Below are 20,453 nucleotides of genomic sequence, written 5' to 3'. Positions count from 1 at the left end.
GTGGTTCATACAAATCCATCTCTCATGAGAATGAATAAACCACTTAGCACTCATTACATCTTGATAATGATCACATATGTGAAGCACCAAGACTTCTTGAGAGGTTACCTACCTTAGTACTACTCCAACTCAAGTATGCTTAACCACAAAGTTTCCTTCAAGGTTAAGTCCATTATGCTTGCATCGTTTTTGAAGAGCCTTTAGTAAGTGTTGTGCCTTATGAGCCATTCATTTTAAATCCCCTTAAGCTCATCAATGGACAAGTAAAATATATTTTCCACATTAAGTCAACGTGTGATATTGCTAGTAGAATTTGACTAAGTAGTTTATGAGTCAAACTCATTGACCCATGTTTCATGAGTAGTGGTGCACATGAATCCATCTTTTGTAAGAATAAATGAAACTATTAGCATTCATTACATCTAGGTGATTTTCATAGAGTAGAAGCACCAAGAGTTCTTGGGAGGTCACCCATCTTAGTCAATGTTTCATGAGTAGTGGTTCAGAAGGACCCAATTGTCACGAGAATGAATGAAACGCTTAGCACTCTTTGCAACTAGATGATGCTCACTTCAAGTGAAACACTAATTCTTCCCAAGAGATCGCCCATTCCAATTAGTTACCTTCACTATTTTATAAGATATCACCCATCTCAATTAATATGAAGATAGTTGACTATAAGTATACTAATTTACATTATTGGAATATAATGATTATAAATATACTAGTTTAACCTTTTTAAAAATATAACAAATTATATACTTTTGAACTTTATCATTCACTAGTAACCATGATAACATATAAAAGAAACAGACGCCTTAACCTTGCACTATAAAGAAATAAATATAATAGTTGAAAATTCCTACGCACGTTGACAAACCACCGACAATGGACAACAATTTCCTAGTCTTATTCCCTTTTTAATTCTGTTGGGCAGATCCTGTTTTCATACCGTGGCTTCCAATATAGTCAAGCGAGCCTTATTTTTTCAATAAATAGGTTACAGGTAGCGGGAGAGAGCTCAAACCCTAATTTCAGAACTCCCAAAAATGGCCGATCAGAGCAATTTGAAGGATCGTGTAGCAATCGTAACAGGCGCCTCGCGAGGAATTGGCAGAGAAATCGCGCTTTACTTGGCCCGCAAAGGCGCAAAAGTGGTGGTCAATTACGCCGGAAATGCAGAGAAAGCAGAGGAGGTTGCCCTAAAAATCAACGAGAGCCATGAAACAGTGAGAGCCGTGACCTGTAAGGCCGATGTTTCGAAGGCGATCGAAGTAAAAAAACTCTTCGATGTCGCCGAAGAAGCATTCGGCGCGGTGCACATTCTGGTGAACAACGCGGGCATAGCCGATACGAAATTGACGCCCCTGGCGGAAACCCCCGAAGAATTGTGGGAATCAACCTTCAGCGTGAACTGCAAGGGCACCTTCCTCTGTTCTAGGGAAGCGGCGAACAGAGTAATAAAGGGCGGCGGGGGCCGCATTATAAACCTAACCTCGTCCCTTGTAGCGTCTCTGAAACCTGGAAATGCAGCATACGCAGCAAGCAAGGCCGCCGTAGAGACGATGACGAAGATTTTGGCGAAAGAATTGAGGGGAGCCAAGATTACTGCGAATTGTGTGGCCCCTGGGCCTGTGGCTACAGATATGTTCTTGACTGGAAAGAGCGATGAAATGATTCAAAGCGCTGCGCAGGCGGCTCCGCTCGAACGGCTGGGAGAGGTCACTGACGTTGCTCCCCTTGTGGCGTTTCTGGCCAGCGATGAGGGAGAGTGGGTTAATGCTCAGGTTATCCGGATTAATGGCGGATATGTATAACCCTAAAGGTACGTGTTTGCTAGATGTTGTGGTTTAAATAAGAGTTTATTGGAAATCCTTGAACTGATGTCTCTGCTGAGGATTTCAACTCTGGTCTGCAGCGGTAAAGTAAACCCTACGTATGTGTGAAAACTCTATTTGTGTGAATTGTCACTGTAAGCTACTTCAATCTTTCGGCCTACAAAAGTCTTTACTCTTTATAATTTCAGAGGGTTCAGTTGCAGACAGTCTTACAAATGCTTGCTCATCGGTAAATTATGATGAATTTATTCTAGTTTGTAATTGCTTTTGCATGGCTGTACTGTGGACTATCGTATTGTGTTCTCATAATATTTGGATATTGCAAGAACAAACAATATTTGTGACCAAAGAATTTCAGGGATTATACATTATGTTCTCTTGCTCATTGACATAAAAAGTTATTAAAGAAATTAAAGAAAATTAAACTGGTTATGTCTGTTTATATGTATAAATAAACATTTTTATATTGACAATTTCAATTTTTATTTAAAATAAATAAATTATATATTTGGCATTCAATATTTTTAAGGTGTTGTTTATATGTGATTAAAGTATTATAACTTTTTAGGTGGTCATTCATTTAGCAGTATTCTAACTAATTGGTGTCTAAATATGGTGGTCTTTATCAAAATCAAGTGTATTTATTTTAGTATTTCATTTATAAACTACTTAGAGTTGTGTATTAAGAGTAATTTGTTTTAGACTTCTTTAATGCATTTATTCATTGAGATATTTTTTCCTCCTAATAATGTATCAATTCTATGATATTTTATGAGATTGAACATATCTTGTTGTTGAGGAAAATAGATTTCTCTTTTTGGTTATCTCAATTCAACACATGAAACCAATTAAGCATAACACAATCTAGATCAATTTATGATAATAATTCAATTGAAATTAATTAACGACAGTTAGGATTGATAAATTTGGTACATTGCAACATCTTTTTTGTGAGACTGAATGTTGCATAAATAAATACAAAACTATGTGAGTGGAGAATATGCACCAAACATGAATATTGTGGTTCTTGAATTGGTAAGTATTTGGAAAAAGGTGACTCATCTAACTATAAGCATCTCCTAATTTGTATTGGAATTGTGCTTTGTAATGGTCAAGTTCAAGTGTATAGGTCCATCCACTATGAATTTGCTAGGCTTTGTTAGACGAGTTATGTTTGCTTTGTTGCTTTTAGATATCTAAGGGATGACAAAGTTAGATACTTTAAAAGCACTATCACTATGTATTTTTTATTGGAAAAGTTCATATAATAATTTAAATGAAGAAGAATGTACAAGAGAAAAACTTGGCTTAAAAGAAGCACTTCTAGACTAAAAATCCAAAAGGAAACAACTTAGGTTGGAAACAAATATGAATTGCATAGAGAAGCAAATCAAGTAGACAAAGGAAGGTTATAAGATACAACTAGAAATATAAACAATAAGAGAAGATGCCATTTGTTTTCTAAGGGTACATAACATATGGTCTTTTGCAATGATATCAAACATTAGAAGTCCATAGCCATTATGCTTTTTAGGAATAGTTGTCAATAGAGACTATAGTATAGAGAATTAGATATAGAGCTTTAAGTTGTTGTTGTCACCATGTTGCAAAGAGGCATGCCTCTCAAGTCAACTCTCAACAATTCAAAATGTTTGAAGAAAATAAGGAAGGTGTAGATCTATAAATTGGTGAGAGGTCAAGGGAAAAGTCTAAGGATGTTGTATTTTTCTCCTCTATAGTAATATTCTTTCCTTGTAATTTTAGCATTGTTCAATGCTTAAAAAAGAAGGGAAAGTCTAACTTAACATAAGATTGCACCTTTTTTTGCATCAAGACATCATCTCAAAATAGACACAACTAAAAGGGAACAAGCATGGATGTTGATCAACCTTTACATTTTCCTCTAAATTTTGAAATGATCTTACACATTGCATTAACCTACTTTTAATCTAAGTATTCAAACATCGAAAGACACAGAAAAGAAAATACATATATAATAATGGACTATATGAGGTGTCATCATTTAAGGGACTCCTTCAAAATTAATGTCAATGCCGATGATGAAAACATCAACTAAAAAAGTGTGTAGTCTTGACAATGATAAAACATGTTAAGCATAAATGGCTATGAAGTGTGTGTAGTATCTACAATGATAAAGCATGATAAACATGAATAGTAATGCAATTATGATATGAGGATGCCGTCAATCACAATCTCCATGCACAAACAATCTCAATTTACAAATGTTACAACATAGATAAAGTTTCACATATAACGATAATTTATAGTAAGAATTCAATGGCAAGCTTACAACCTTGATGCCCAACATAGGCCTTCACCTTGCTCACAATCATCTTTTTATGTTATTGCCATGATAGCTAAGCTAGCTATCACATTATTGGCTTCTTTGAATATTTGTTCGATGAAAAAGTATATGAAGTGTGCAAACATCTCTCGAATTGGAGATATGAAATAATTGAGCTTTCTCTTTGATTATTAAAAGCAATCCACTTCAATATAGACTTTTTTTTAGTTGATGCATAAATACACCCCAAAATTGTTGCCTAAATATTTGATTGATTGCATATTCCTTCTTTAAGAATGTTCTAGTCATTCGACCAACTAATTTACCATTATAATCACACACATGTAAATTGGAGAGCTTAGATTTCTTGGAAGCTCTATTGGAACTTTAGTTTAAGTGGTTCATTTTGTGGTTGTATATGTACCTTGCATCAATTCTTGAGTTATCAATTGAATAGACTAGAGGGGGAATATAATTCTCCTTTTTTTTGGGTAAAACATATAGATACCTCCAAAATAATATCTTTCAACTCTTTTACATAGTGTTACTCAGATATTTTACTTCGAGAGTTAGCTAAATTAATTTTGGAGAGAGAGAGAGAGAGAGAGAGAGAGGTTAATTCCCACCTATACTAAAAATCTTCTCTCCCTGTACTTTTCTCTCTCCACGTACTACCTCTCTCTACGTACTAAAATCCTCTCTCCCCTTACTTTTCTCTCTCTACGTACTAAAACTTCTAAAGAGAGGTTTGTGTTTGGACTGCTCTCTCTATATATAATTTTTCCAAATTACCTCTCTCTACATACTAAAATCATCTCTCACTATGTACTCAAACTTTTTGCCCTAATCTTAACTTGTACCAAAGATATAAACAAGAACCAAAGTGGATACATTTAAGAAAACATGAGAACGTCTTTGTATAAACGAACGTAGTTAATGATCACAGAGCACAATGGTGGCAGAGTATGCAGAAATGAAATTTCTACGGGGCCAATCAAGTGTGAAGTTTTTGAGGGGATATGCCAAAGCGGATGCTAGTGTAGAAATGCTTGAAATTGCATTGTTGAAGGTGATCACATGTTTGGTAGATAAAGAAAGGCATTGTTAATCTATCAACGAAATTGATTCCTCAGTTAGGAACATACCGATTCAGTCTTTTACAAAGAAGATGGTTCCTCTGCACTCACTATGAAGGTATGGAATAAGACAAACAAATCACGTGAACTATTTGATAGAATGTATTCACTTTCAACTAGAGCATAGACATAACATGTGACCTATTCGGAAACATGGGGCAAGATGCATAATTTTGGCAATATTCTCCTTCATTGCTCCAACCCGCGGCTTCCAATGGACACGCAGAGGAAGAAACCAAGCATCCACGACATGGAGAGTTGCAAATCGTGTGTATACGTTCAATGGAAAGGTTGGGCATGATATATACATTTGCTTGTAACTGACATATCCCTACGAAGCACATGAGCTGTTTGATTAAAGGTCGCGGGCAAGGAAAGTTTGGAGCAGAGGAAAGACAAATCATTGTTCAATAGTTTTTGCGAACACCAAGCCTGACACCTGAGATTCATAATTTACAATAGATTGACATTGACATCCAAATGTATGGTGAAATGCCGATGAAAGTTCGATATACCGACTGATAGACTCGCGCAATACATAGTGAATAGGTGATTCATAGGTGGTATGCCGACTGTTTTAGGAAAGCTGCGAGTACATAAAATAAGACTGGATACAAATGCATGTTAGGAAGATACTTGGAAGGTGAAGACTACGACACACAAATTATGGAGAAGGCAATGACGAGTACCAAGTGATCTGCTTGACCAAATGTCTACTATTCCTCACCATTTGCAGTCTTCATAGGAGCTATTCGATTTGAGTATTCTATTCTCAACTGGATCATGAACCATGCATGTTAACTGTTTGACTGAATGTCCCAAGGCGAGATTGTAGTGTCATTCAAATGGACATGTGTGTACAATGTAGAACCTATGCCAGATCATTTTCGAACAATCGATGAAGAGGCACATCAAGATATTGACCAAATACCCTAGTTACAATGTGTAGAAGAGAGTGGTTGTAGGGATGAATAAAATATCATTTCATCAAAGGAGTTTGAAACAGCTAAAGCACGAGTATGGGAAAGCCATCAGACTTGTAGACTATTCCACAAAATCGACACAACTCAATATGGAACATAGTATATAACTCAAATATGAGAGACTCGAAAGTAAATATTGAGTAATTGATCATATGTTCATGCCATGAATGGGGACGTCTCTAATATGTTAAAGTAACTATAGTGATAAGAGGATAAGCATTGAGAAAGGCAATGTAGTGAGCTATTTGACGCAATACCCATATTCAAACCTTGATTCACAAACAATGACAATGACATGTTTGGGACAATGCTATGTGCAAAACGTGTGTAGTTTTCAAAACCTTTGATCAAAGACACAAAGAATATGGATGGAGCCTAATGATATATGGAAGTGATAAAGGCATAGGTCAGTGAAATTGGTAAGATAGCATATTGTCAAAAGAATCCAAATTTGTTATAATAAAAAAACGCATGTGCTATAGTGGTAAAGTGATGATAAACAAAGAAGATGAAGATGGAAGGCTACCTCAACGAAATCAGTATTGTGGTCTTTTCTCTTCAGTAGATTTTTAATTATCTTATGGTGAAAAGTGACTTGTGTCACTTATTGTAACTAGAGTTAGGATCCGGGGTCAGAGTTAAGTTAGAGTCAGTTTTCAAATGCATTCCAATTTCAAAACTCTTATCTTTTTGAGTGGTTATGAACCCAAAAAGTTAGTTAAGCCAAAATGACACATAAATTCACAAATCTCAATGAATAGGGGGACTTTTTGGACTTGGAGACAGGGAACACTTATGTTTTGATAACAAGGCAATTTTTGGAAAGTGTGTACAATTGTTGTTCTTGTAATTAGACATTTCCTATGTTCTTGGTGCTAGGAAATAAAAGAAAGTACATTTTGCATTCTATTTTCTACTGAATTTGAATTGTTGAAGTGTTGATTCATTAGTCTGAATATTTTCATGGTATGGTGTAAATATTCACGAATTACTGAATTAGCATTATGTTGATGATAGCTCTCAAGTGTAGTTCTTGTTTGTTCTCATTAGCAATCTACATCAATTTTATGGAAACATTGAAGTCGTGTGGTGCATTCGTCATCAATAGTTTCCTTTCTATATTTTAAGTTGTAATCATCTTTATTTGAAAAATCAAAAATTTATCTTACAAGGGAGATGCTCCTCTAAATGCAGAGGAAGATTGTAATTTGTTAATGATCAATTTCAATCTCTCCAACTGTTGGCATAGTTGTCATTTTTCACAGGGCAAACAAGGTCAGTTTCAAAAGTAACTATCATAGTGACAAATCTATTTACGAACAAATTTTTGGCGACTCCGCTTGGGAATCGAATGAGAAAGACTAAGCAATCGCATGTAATGAAGCAAGATGGTATTGCCACATGAGAATGTGTTTCCAGTTCTACAACCGTATCTTGGCTTCTAGGACACACAAGAAGATATTATTTCAGTTTTGAACACTCTATCCTGGAGGTGTAGACAAAGTGCTCAACAATACCATCAGGTGAACCGAGTTCTAGAAGAAGAAAAAGAATTCAAGGAAATCTTGCGAAGAGCTCCTATTGGTCAAAATGTTGTGGTGATCGAAAGAATAGTTGTTATTCTAAGAAGAAATAATCTTGGTCACATCCAAGACCAAGTGAACAATAACCAATAACATGGAACTGATAAAAGGTACCTTCCCTTAAATGAAGGTTGGTGACTCTATTTAGAAAGATTGAATATTGGCAACTCTATTTGAGGTTCAAATTCAAAACATGGTTTGGTACAAAGGAAAAGTTGAAAGTGACAGTGATAGCAATAGTGATGATGAATTCTTTTCATATCCCAAGAAACAAATTCCTAATGAGTCTCTACAAGTTGAATTCTTGAAGAGTTTCTATGGCGGCAGGAGGCTAGATCCTAGAATGGTTTATCCGTACTTGCTACAAATTTTTCTAAAGATCAAAGAAGGTGACAAAAAGGATTATGGTTTTCTTTTTCATGATCAAGAATCCTTCTTGGAAAAAGGTTCAACATATAAAGATAAAGAAGGCCTTTCTGAAAAATGCCTTTCTATCTAAATCAGCAATGAAGAATAATGGGAATGTCTCTCATTCACCTGTCTCTCAACCAAGTTAGATGTTCATCAATCCTAAGAAAGTTATCTTCTTGAAGATTTTCTATGGTGGACGGAAACTAGACCCAAAAAAGATCCATCCATCTTTGCTCCAAACATTGCAAAAGATAGTAGAAGATGGTAAAGATTATCAGTTTTTCTCTCACAAACCAAAATCATTTTCCGAAAGAAGTTCCACCTTTAATTATAAGGAAGAATTTGATTAGAAAAATGATTCATGTGAATCGAGGATAGATAATGATGGTCAAGAAAGTACCCCAATGCCTGCACCTATTGCTCTTCAAAATCATACTTCCATTGATCCCAATCAGGTTGAGTTTTTAAAAATCTTCTATGGCAACACACACCTAGATCCCAACAAAGTACATCCTTATTTACTTCAAACATTGCAAACACTTGAGAAAGAAGACCCCTGCAAGAATTATTTTTTTGATAAGAGAACATCACCCAATCCAAATGTCTCATCTAAATCTTCATACATGAAAGAAGACAAAGATTCTATGTCTAATCAAAGAGATGCTCAAGAAATGGTGCATGTAGAAGAAGAAGGCTCTGGTAATGTATCAAAGCATTACCGTGAAAATTTTCAAACCCAGGAGAAAGTATTCAATCATCTCGATCCTAATGAGAAAGAAAAAGAAATATCCAAATCTCAAGAAACTACACAACATATGATCAAACATGAGGGGAATGTGGATCAACATAAATTTCATGCTACTTTTATTCCTACTTGGTGCCTCAATCCTTCAGATGATGACTTCCTATGTGGAGAAGACCTTCCTGTTCATCCTTTCATGATCAATCAAAGTGATGAACCTATTGACAACATCAATAATTTAGATGTTATGGCACAATCTGAAACCACTACCATTGACGGAGATAAAAGCACCAATGAACCACTACAAATATCTACTTTCCCTATGGAAATGGAAACCTTTACATTTGATGACATGGATGAACTTGTGATTAAAAGATCAGTTGATGAAAAAGCTAAAAGTCAGCTTCAAGGAGAAGAAGATGAATCATCTAGCCTTCATTCTTTATCATGCATGCAACAAGAATATCAACCTTTCACAATTCATGAAAGATGTCTTGGAGAAGAATCAATGATTCAAAAGGACATAAATGTCATTGAATATATTAAAAATCAAAGTTGTATGAATATGGCGACAAGTTCCTCTGATCCAATGGAAGTGCAATTAAAATCCTATGGATCATTCAAAGGTCAAAGAAATCCTCTTTTTGAGCCTTCTCATCAAATAGGAGATCCTATGTCAAAGAGATTTTATGAGAAGAATAACCATGATAAAGGAAATAATGAGATAGCAGGGAATCTATGGAGGAATTTGATGAAGGAAGCTCTTATGATGTATTTACTCCAAGCTTGTGCTCAAAATCCTTGAATGGTAATTTTCACTATGAAGAAATGTTTACTTTAATCTTTTATTTCTAGAGGGAAGCATTTCTATTGATGATTCTCAAGTTGGTATTCAAAGAAAAGGTTCAATGACTATAGCTCCATAGGTTGCTTCACATCACAGATTGTATAAAGGCAATCTCATATGAAGTTTGGTATCTCCTAGCCTTAACCATCAGAAGATCCTTCTGATAGAGAATTTTGATATTAATGGGATGAAAATTGAAGTTATGGCTTGGAATGTTGAAGATGGTATCAATGTAACTCAGAAGCGCCTAAAAATTCAAAATGATCTGTTGGAAGATGAGGAAGAAGAAATGAATCATAGGAAGATTCACTAAAACTGCATCTATTTTTCTACCAAATTTTTCGACCAAAGCTATGAATCCTCCTTATTTTTTGTTTTCATTCCCGCGTTGGTCAAAAAAAAATTATTTTCCTGCTTTGGTCGAAATTTCAACCAACTTCAGTTTGTCCAAGTTGAAAGTATGCAAAGTTTTCCCAAGTTGGTTGAAATTTTGACCAACTTGGGTCATAATAGAGTTTCGACCAACAAAAAAGAGAGGCTCAAGCGCATGTTTCATGAGTTTAATAATTTTTCATTTATGAACTTTGGTGATTTCGAATTGGCTACTAGATTATAGATTACAAATCACCATTGAGCCAGATTATTGAGTTGCCCTTTTATTCATATTCGCGTGGTCTTCATAGCATTTCGGATTAGCTACTAGCTTACAGATTACAGATCACCATTGAGCCAGATTATTGAGTTGCTCTTTGATTCCTGTTCGCATGGTCTTAATAGCTAGATGTTCCCCGGTCCAGATTTGAAAGCATGACCCATTGACTTGGATAGATATCCACCCATCCAACATAATCCTTTTGGGGCTAAGTGATGGGTTCATTGGGGTCGCCCATACTAAACTTTGGTGATTTCAGATTAGCTCTCAGGATTTTGGATTAGCTCTGGTGATTTTGACCATTTTTGGTCATGCTAGTGCCTTTATATGTCTTAGACACCTCTGCCACTACACATCATTCCAAAAAACGGTGGGAGCTTTGTGAGTCACGATCAAGATTTGTGCACTACAAATGCTTCATTATGGAAATACCCAAATCCTTTATGCCAGATGATTGCAACTATCATTTCAAAATCTTGGTTTGTGACTTCAAAGCATTTAACAAATGAAAATTGTACAACCAAAGGAACAATCCGATAGAAGCCTCTTGCAAAAGACAATGCATAAACTAATTCTTGCCTCGAGTTCAAATCCTGGGAACAAAATCTTGTTATTTTTGGTTTGGTGTTGGTTCTTTGATCTACAAAATTAGTCTTGCTTGATGGCATGTTGCTATTTGGAATGAAAGATGTACGTTCTGTATCATATAAAGTAGAATTCTTTGTTAGGTTTTGTTCCGAACCCCACTATTCTTTAATCTTATGTAATGTAAGATTTCATGACATAACTGTGATTTGTATCTCACTCTCTATTGTTGCTGTTGGAAAATCCGCATAGGAATTCATTGTCTGCTACGTCTCCAACGACAAAGACCGAGGCTACATGATTGTCTAGTTTTATGAAGTGGCGGAAAGGGTTATGATATAAGGCCTAAGATCCCATTTTTATTTTCTATGCCCCAGTTGTATTCTTCCATGGTTCTGCGCTTGATTCACGAACAAGGAGAGGGGGCATAGGGGTAATTAGACAAGGCAGAGTGAGGGGCACAGGGGTAACCATGCCTTCTGTTGGGTGATGCGACGCGCTCCCCTGCCCACAGGTGGTTAATTATGTGGTGTTCCATGTTCACTAACAGTCATGGCTTTTGGTGCAACGACAAGTGGGCCTAACAATTGGTATCAGAGCCTGGTTTTGGCTTGGTCATGGGTTCAAATCTCCCCGGTGCCTTCCCGACTCGCGTAAGCACCTGGTATGCGTGTCGAGGGGGAGATTGTTGGGTGATGCGACGCGCTCCCCTGCCCACAGGTGGTTAATTATGTGGTGTTCCATGTTCACTAACAGTCATGGATTTTGGTGCAACGGCAAGTGGGCCCAACACCTTCCTTTTATGTAATGCGGTGAATCAAATAGCTAAAATATTTCATTACCGACCTATAAATCTCATGTGTTTTCATTTTGTAATGTTACATTTGTATATATATTAAATTTTTTATTAGGTTGAAACGCTTTTTTTCATTTTATAGTAGGTAAGTCATAACAATGGAGCTATTCATTGTGGGAAATTGTGATATTGTGGAAAGAAACGAAGTGTCGAGCAGCATACTCTGTGGGAACCGACTACGGTCTATCTAAAGGTCAAATGCTGACAATCACTTGTTCAGGAAGCTACATCTTTTCCTTGGCATAGACATTTGGAAATCAGTGGGACAATAACCCTAGATTGGAAAAGGGAAAATAAACATCTATATCTATAACAGGTCAAAACTGTAACCATTAAACTCTCTTTGAGACTTGATATCAATTTTTTCACTTGCAAGATGTTGGTAGCTATTTGACAGAGACTTTCCTTTGATTGAATGAAGAATTGGATGTTGGGTTTTTTGAAATAGTACCTTAAGTGTTTTCTTCCTTTTGTATTTGGAGAACTACGATCTGTTAAGATCTATACAAAGTTCTTTAAATTTGTTTTGTACCCAACTTGACGAAATATAATCATATAGAGAACTCGTATTACTTAGTGTGGAATAGGGAGGCTCATTATAGAGTTCCAATTGTTTCTTTGCTTTGCCTTTGATTTGTATATATTTATATGTGTTATGAGAGTAGAACACTAATGTTGGTGACCTAGATTTGTGTCAAATTGCTCCACTTTAGTTATAGACCTCTTATAAATAGGAATATAGCTACATAAAGAAGGTTGCCCTCCTTGATCAAAGCATCAACGTTTTGCATTTTTACTTTTTTTTTGGTCTCCTAAATAATTTTTCTTTCTCCATTTGTGGTCCTAATATGGTTGAATGGCAGAAGAATGTATGAAAGCCGGAATTACTATAGTGTAAAGCTATGAACATAATTCTATAAGCATAGCTTCTGCTTTATTTATGGTCATATAAGCATTAATTGTCTCATTTTTAAGGGAGATCCTATTTATATGATTAGCTCTGGCATTGTCGTTTATTGGGTTTGGTATATTCTTTGCATTGTCATTAATCTTTGGAAAAGGCCAAACAAAGATATAAGACCATGACTACCACCCTTATTAGGTCAGTGTTTCCTTCAAGGCTGTTTCTCATGATACCTTCATATATCATATTCGTAACTGTCACATGTTAGGCATGTCAAATATCTTAATTTTATTGTATAATGCTTTGACCTTTAACTGAATCACTCTTTATGGTTTGTAATATGTTCTTCATGGTGATTATCAGGAGGTTCTACAATGTCTACTATTACTAGGACATTCATCGCATGCTTTTTTCCTGGGTCTTGATATTTGCACGCTAAAATTGTCCTTAGAAGATTTCACTCAAATTCATTATATAACAAACCTAACTTTTAGGTACTAAAAAAAAACTCTTGCTTATATTAGCATTTAGTCATATACTATGCACTATCAATGCCACCACTACTTGTAAGTCTGTCACATCCCCATAACATCCACTGTCACAAATCCTCTTTTTGAGGGATGTCAGTTGATTATTCTCTTTTACCTTGTCAAAGCTCATTCAAAACCTCAATAGGTTGTTATCTACCTATTGAATGTTCTCCTTCACTGACACTTAATCATAGTGCTTGCCACTATTGTACATCGATGCATCATATTACAAAAGTTTGTCACTTATTTTTCTATATTGTTTCATGGTATTAAAAGCATAATGACTACTCCTTACAGATTTCATGCACTAGTACTGATTAGATGGATACCATTATCATCAATTGATAATCTTTTCCATCTTTATGATCGTTTGGCCCTATAGGTCAAGCTTGTGTTGAGATGACTGTCATGTAATGATCCTCTCTGCCTTCGATTATTTGGCCTGTAGGTGATTCTCGTTTTGAGATATGACTGTCATAAACATTATTTTTGTGCTGCCCTCCAAATTATTGCTCCTCTAGCATTCACAAATTAGTGTTTTGTCATGTTGTTCACTTGATACATCTTGTTCTCAAGAAAAGTTATTTCTTAGCTATGACCTTGATTGAAAAAAATGATGGGGCTCTTAAATTTTGCTCATAGCTTTGAATCTCTGTTCCTTTCACCTCCATCGCTCCTTACTTGTATGGTGCTTTTTGTTTGTATTGTGCTCTGGCAGTCCTTCACAATTTCTTGTTGACTACTCCCTTATAGTGGTTTTACCTTTGATAGTCTTCCCAATGAACCACTTTAAGACTGCATATGGTTATTAAGAAAAATGTTGCCATCTTTTCTGGTCACATAAGAGGAGTAACTTATGTCTAACGAATCTATTATCGGGCATCAATCTTTTGATGCAACAACCACCCTAATTTTTGTGACAATACTAATATGTCATTTCTAGTTAAATACTTATAGTATAGTTTTGATTTGCTGGGCAACATCTAATGTTTTTGTCTAGCTTGAGTAGGTTGGTCATTTGAAAAGTGGGTTAAATCCAACGACTATCAATGATTTTGTCTTTGACGAAAAATATTTGAAGACTGTAGTAACAACATGACTGATAAGTGGGCTTGTCACACTCAGTGTAACCATTACTCCTCTCTTATTATATTTACGTACAATTGATTATTCATTTAGGCTAATCTGGGTGACATAAAAAATAGGAAGGAATAAAAATTGGTAGAAGTTTTGGGCTCATTAAGTACTACCATATTGATGGCAATAAGGAGATGATTTTCATTAGCATGATGAGCATTATAGGTCCACGTTTCTCTTGCTATCTCACAACGGGTAAGTCTTTGGGCTTCTTATTTGTTTGGACTCCCAAAGCTTTAGGTTTTGAACTTAGTATGGCACTAAAGTTTTTGTGTTTTTAGTACTGAATAGCCTTGCTTTACTATACATAAGGTTTGTTCAGGTGTCTTTTCAAGATCAGCTATAAACTTCAATGCTGGCTACAAGACATTTGTATCAAACATTGTGATGGCCATTGGAGTGATGTTAACTCTCCTCTTCTTGACTCCACTCTTCCACTACACTCCCCTTGTAGTCCTTTCTTCCATTATGATTTCAGCCATGCTTGGCATAATTGATATCCCTAGAGCTTATCATCTTTGGCAGGTGGACAAAATTGAATTCTTAGTTTGCATGGGAGCTTTTTTGGAGTGGTATTTGGAGATATTGAGATAGGTCTTATCACAGCGGTATGTTGATAATTCTTATTATTTCATTGTCAGGGACCCATGAAAAAAGAAGTATAGATTACATTTGTTTCGACAGTATTAGTTTTGAATTTAGTACCTCTTAAAATAAACTGGTAAAATAATTAATGAAGTGAATGCTTTACTCAACAAAGTTTACATCCTTTCATTGCAGGTGGTTATTTCTATACTGAGATTGATAATGACCGTTTCAAGGCCTTGTACTGTAGCTCTTGGAAATATCCCAAACACCACAATAGATAGAGATACTAAGTAGTATATGGATGCCATAAGAGTTCCAGGAATTATCATTCTACACATAGATTCTCCAATATATTTTTCCAACTCAAACTACTTAAGAGAAAGGTTAGTTATCTATTTATCAATCAAACATTATAAATAACATCTTCAAGAATCAATTCGTTTTAAGTAAATTTTGAATCGTTCATAGTAACGATTTACACCCACAAGTTCCAATAAAATGTAGTACATGATCCTACACATTTCATCTTCATAAATTATATTTATAGAAAAATGGCCATATCATACATATTTACATGCCATGATCTGCCATTGAACACAGGCTGATGAGATGGATAGAGGATGAAAATGATCTTCGAGTTAAAGAAGATATTTTATAGTATGTTATTCTGGATATGTCTTGTAAGTTGTGAAATCCACCCATTTCTTCGACTTGCATAAATCTCATTATTTGTTATTGCCCCATGAAAGAGGCTACCTTTAGATGAATCAGTTCCCCGATTTGATATTTAATGTCACGTGGGTCAGATTTAATTGACTTGTTTAAGTAGTTCATATGAAATTATATTAATTTTTTAAGCCTCATCGACCATTTTATGTGATTCCAAATGATCTACTTGCACAAATCAAAACATGTTTAAATAGTTCATATGAAAATATGTTAACTTTTTCAGCACGATCTACCTTTTGATGGGGATTTCAGATGATCTAATAAACTCTACATACTCTAAATTCTAGCACATTGAGTTTAAACTACATTTAAATGATGCACTCCTCTATTTTCATTCTTGAAGTTGTGGCCAACATTGACACCAACATAATAGAATGTTACAAGAGCTTAAGAGGGTCCTTGATAACAAGCATCTTCAGGTGATAGATCATATTTATTTTTAACTTCAATTTATATATCAATGTTACAAGGTTCATGGAATTACATAAGAAACATGCAATTGATTTTAAAGTTGGTAAATAAGTTTTTTCAAAAGAGACAATGTTTTCATAGGAGAAGTATGTCCTTATATAAGACAATATTCTACTTAGTTGAGCTTATATGGGTTTTAGCTAGCATTGGCCAATCCCAGTGTGAATTTGATGGAAAAATTCAATAAGGAAAATTTTACAGAGTTTCTGGGCAAAACTGGTTGTTTGTCACTCTTTCTAATGGTGTGAAAATCTGCAATTCGCTCCTAAATGCTCAATCTGATGTTCAATGTTCAACTGTTTCTCCTTGATCTTCTTACAAGAAAATGAACTCTATGGCCTTTCTACTCGATGTTGCAACCAAATATGCCTCCAACACTAATAGATTATTTCTCATCAATGGGAAAACTCTAGCCAAGCAAGACAACTTGCAAATGTCTAGATAGAGCTTTAGTGGATTTGAACCATGAGAGTGGGAGGGGATTCTGTGGGATACCTAAGGTTCTAACTTTTGATCCAAAAAAATCAGAGGAAATCCTACGAGAAACCTGTGGTGCTGACCCATGATAGCCATACTGTGTTTCCAAGAGTTGCAGAAGTTTATGAATTGATACTATAATGTGCTAATGGTTGTCATGAATAGTTGTGTTTTGTGTTAAGACGGTCCATTAAACTTGACAAGTGATCATGATTGGATTGAAGACATATAGTAATATAGCACTCAAACATATGTGATATGTCCAACATATATTGTAAACCATGTCCTGAGGAAATGTCAATAAGAGTAAATATTCTATCAACGAGACATCAATGACACAATCATCTAAATACAAAATACAAATATTCTTGCCAATCATTACCCCATTACAAAGTCAATTCATGCAGCCTTGAAACTTTGATAAACTCAGATTAACTAAATAATTTATATTACCCAAATTCATTTATCTAATAATTCTTAGTAAGTGTGAGTGGCATTAGTAAGAAAGTTTCCTTGATGAAAAAAATAGAGAAGAACAAGTATTTTTCATAATACACGACTTTACATTAAGTGGGATCATAAAGTTTGATTTATTTTCCAAAGCAATATTTATTTTCCAAGACAAGGTGATTTATAGAGTCCTTGATAGGTTAGAAAAATAAAAGAATACATGGTGGCTTTCTATATTATAGAGGGATCTAACTCTTGTCAAATCATCGTGGGGTTTATCGTATGGGAAACAACTTCTCATCATTCATTGTATTTGTCTTTTAAAGAAAAATAGTTCGGAAGGAAAATTTTTTATCTTGCAGAACTATAGGATTAGACCACCTAGGAGGTTTGTGCCCATAAAAAGATTAATATTTGGAAAGGACTCCTTACAAATTATTTCTTACAAACTTGGAATGTAGAATGTTGGCAAAATTTGTGATATTGCTTTTCCAATTGAACCCTGCATGGCCCAATGAATGCAAATGCCATGGATATTTATGGCCAACCTTATTAGCATAATTTTTTTTTTTTTTAATGATATGAATCACAACTTTATCATGAAAAGGATGAAAAACTTTTCAATTTTAGGTATCCATCAACAAGCTTCCCTCATCTTTTGTAATGCAATGGCTTAAATACACTTGTAAAAGCCTTCCATCAAAATAAATCTTTAGAACTTTAGGATACTTATTGAAAGTCTCTAAATAGCCTAAGGGGCTTCCTTATGTTAGGGCATTAACAAGTCATTCTATTGATCCCAACATCACATCTGACCAATCGACTTGTTTTTAAAATTATTTCCATAAGCACAAAGTCACCTCCTATGTCGTCATAATGATAGAGATTTTTGCATGGACTTGTCTCACCATCCTTCAAATGAAAGGCTACATTGAGTATGATAGGAGATGGAAATGGTGATGGCAATGATGATTACCAAAGGTTTACTAGGAGAAGTGTTTTATTTCCCTAACAGAAAAGAATCCCAAGGCTTCTACAAAAGAGAAAGACAGAGAAGGACATCATACAACTGCTAAAACATTTTTTTTATATGCACCTCTTTCTCCTCCTCATAGCATGACAACTTTTTCTTTCCAAAGGTAAAGGCATCAACAGTTCAGTTATTTGCTGATGAAAATATCCTCAAGATACATGAGGATTCAGGAGATTATTTTTGCATCTCAGTCATACAAGGATAAATAAGTTTAGGTCGAGCCCACATAGAATGACTTTCACCATCACTAGTTATGCCAAAAAATCCAAGACAAATGAAATTCTAGGCACCCCATGTGAAGAAACTTCTTCCTAGCTTCTAATATAATCATCGTCCTTTTCAGAGATTTTATTTCCTTTTTTCTTGGGTAATTTCATAACCAAGTTTTGATCGCCTAATATACCAAGATATAACATAGAAGATCTTCTCGTGGGTTTTTGACTTGGCTAGTCATTTAAAAGGAAGATTGTGGTAGTCGTTTCCTTAAATGAATCGCCTTGAAACATGTATCTTACTCATTACATTATCTCATTGTAATATGTACTGAGACCTGTCTCAAGGATCTCTGACATAGGGTCAAATTGATATGCATCAGCCCACTCATCCAAGAAGAAATCAGGTATCTTTGCTAGGGGAGTGGTGGGCTCCTTCACTATGTCATTTTCATCCATCTCTAGAATAGGGCAATTCATGTTGATGGCATTAGGGGTGTAGGTTTCAATATGATGGAGGGCTTGAGGTTTTGCTCTAATTGAAGCATTGGCTCCATATCTTGTTTTAAAGAACATATACAACCAATCGGAAGATATGTAACCACCTATTTGGGTAGTAAAATCTCTTGACAGGCAGATGGCAAAATATGGCTTGACCTCAGCAACAGAGATATCTTGGGTTACAGTACAACCAGGGCATGCATTTAAGGCCATCTCCACATTCCTAAAGATTCCTATAGTCTTGACAGTACTACCATCCAACTGTAATACATCCCTAACAATGGGATCATATTTCATTCCTAAAGCATCAGCAACACACCTAAGCATTACTAAATTGCTAGCCCCGGAATCAATCATGCAATTATGGACTAGCTTGCCCCCTATAATTAGAGAAACATAGAATGGAGGAGGTCTAACCTTTTTACTTGTTTTTACTCCCCTTGATGGTTGTACTAGGCTTGTGGCACTTTCCATACTAGGTGTCTGATCCTTTGGTTCAATTCTTTCCAATTCTTGCTGCAACAACCTCTTTTGCATGGGTATAGTAGCAAGAGCATCCCACATGGAGATATTGACATTTGTTTTCTTCATGTTCTCTACCACACTGAATGGCATAGCAGGTGTTTAGGTAGGAACTTTGGGAGCTACATGTGTATGAGGTTGGGATGGAATAACCTGAGGATCACTTGTATCTTTTCTGCCATGGTTTTGCCTTTGCTGCTGAAAGGTACCTGATTGATTATTTGTTGCTTGCTCATGAGATACTGCATTCGAAGTTGAGGCCTGATTGGGAGGAGGAGGGATAGCATCTTCCATAGCTCTTCTTTTGCATCTAGTGTAATGAGCAATGGAATACTGGTTTACATTACAATGTTTCTCCATCTGATGATTCATAAAAGAGAAATCACCCTGTCTTTGCATATCTGAGGCATCCTTAAATTGGTCCTCCTTGTATGCTTGTTCTACTGTAGGTTCTTGGACTGTCAAGGCCATAAAAGATTCAGTCTTCTGACACATACAATAGGCATAGGAGTAGTTACAAGAGGGACAAAAATCTTGATCTTGGGCCATATTGTTTTGAGGGACTATGGCCCTATTTTGGTTTACATTTGAGGTTGAAGCATGGCCACCCTGCCTATTCTAATCAAAAGAATGGTTCCAATGATTAGGATTTGGAGGCCTACCACTGCTCAAAGTTTTGATATTGCAATTGATGGGGCTTACTACCTTGAGCTTGTTGTCTCTCTAAAGTCACCACCTTGTTGCTCACTTTCTGCATCATAGAGAAATTATCCTCCAGCCTCTTTCCTTGATCTTCTAACTTCTTCCCTTGATCTTGCAAACTTTTCTCTAGGTTCTTTTCTCTTTTATCCATGTTTTGCATCAGAGATTGCATCATCTCTTTGATCTCGTCTATCCCATTTGAAGATGTGGAAGCTTGATGGATTGGGATAAGGGATTGAGATGTAGAAGCTGTGGGAAG

General features: G+C 35.6%; 1 protein-coding gene and 1 pseudogene across 1 annotated transcript; both read left to right on the top strand.

Annotated features, from left to right (window-relative positions):
- Positions 1-936: 936 nt before the first annotated feature.
- LOC149569832 (short-chain type dehydrogenase/reductase-like) lies at positions 937-2,099 on the top strand. Its single transcript, XM_089822558.1, has one exon. The coding sequence runs from the start codon at positions 1,050-1,052 to the stop codon at positions 1,815-1,817; it is 768 nt and encodes a 255-aa protein (XP_089678684.1). The 5' UTR covers positions 937-1,049; the 3' UTR covers positions 1,818-2,099.
- A 2,996-nt stretch (positions 2,100-5,095) lies between these two features.
- LOC149569831 (sulfate transporter 3.1-like) lies at positions 5,096-16,607 on the top strand (annotated as a pseudogene).
- The last annotated feature ends 3,846 nt before the right edge of the window (positions 16,608-20,453 follow it).

This window comes from Cupressus sempervirens, chromosome 3, assembly GCF_028749045.1.
Source record: "Cupressus sempervirens isolate cs-2001-9-10 chromosome 3, ASM2874904v1, whole genome shotgun sequence".
Classification (NCBI taxonomy): domain Eukaryota; kingdom Viridiplantae; phylum Streptophyta; class Pinopsida; order Cupressales; family Cupressaceae; genus Cupressus; species Cupressus sempervirens.
The sequence above is the reverse complement of the archived record's forward strand: the minus strand, read 5'-3'. Positions and strand labels throughout refer to the sequence as shown.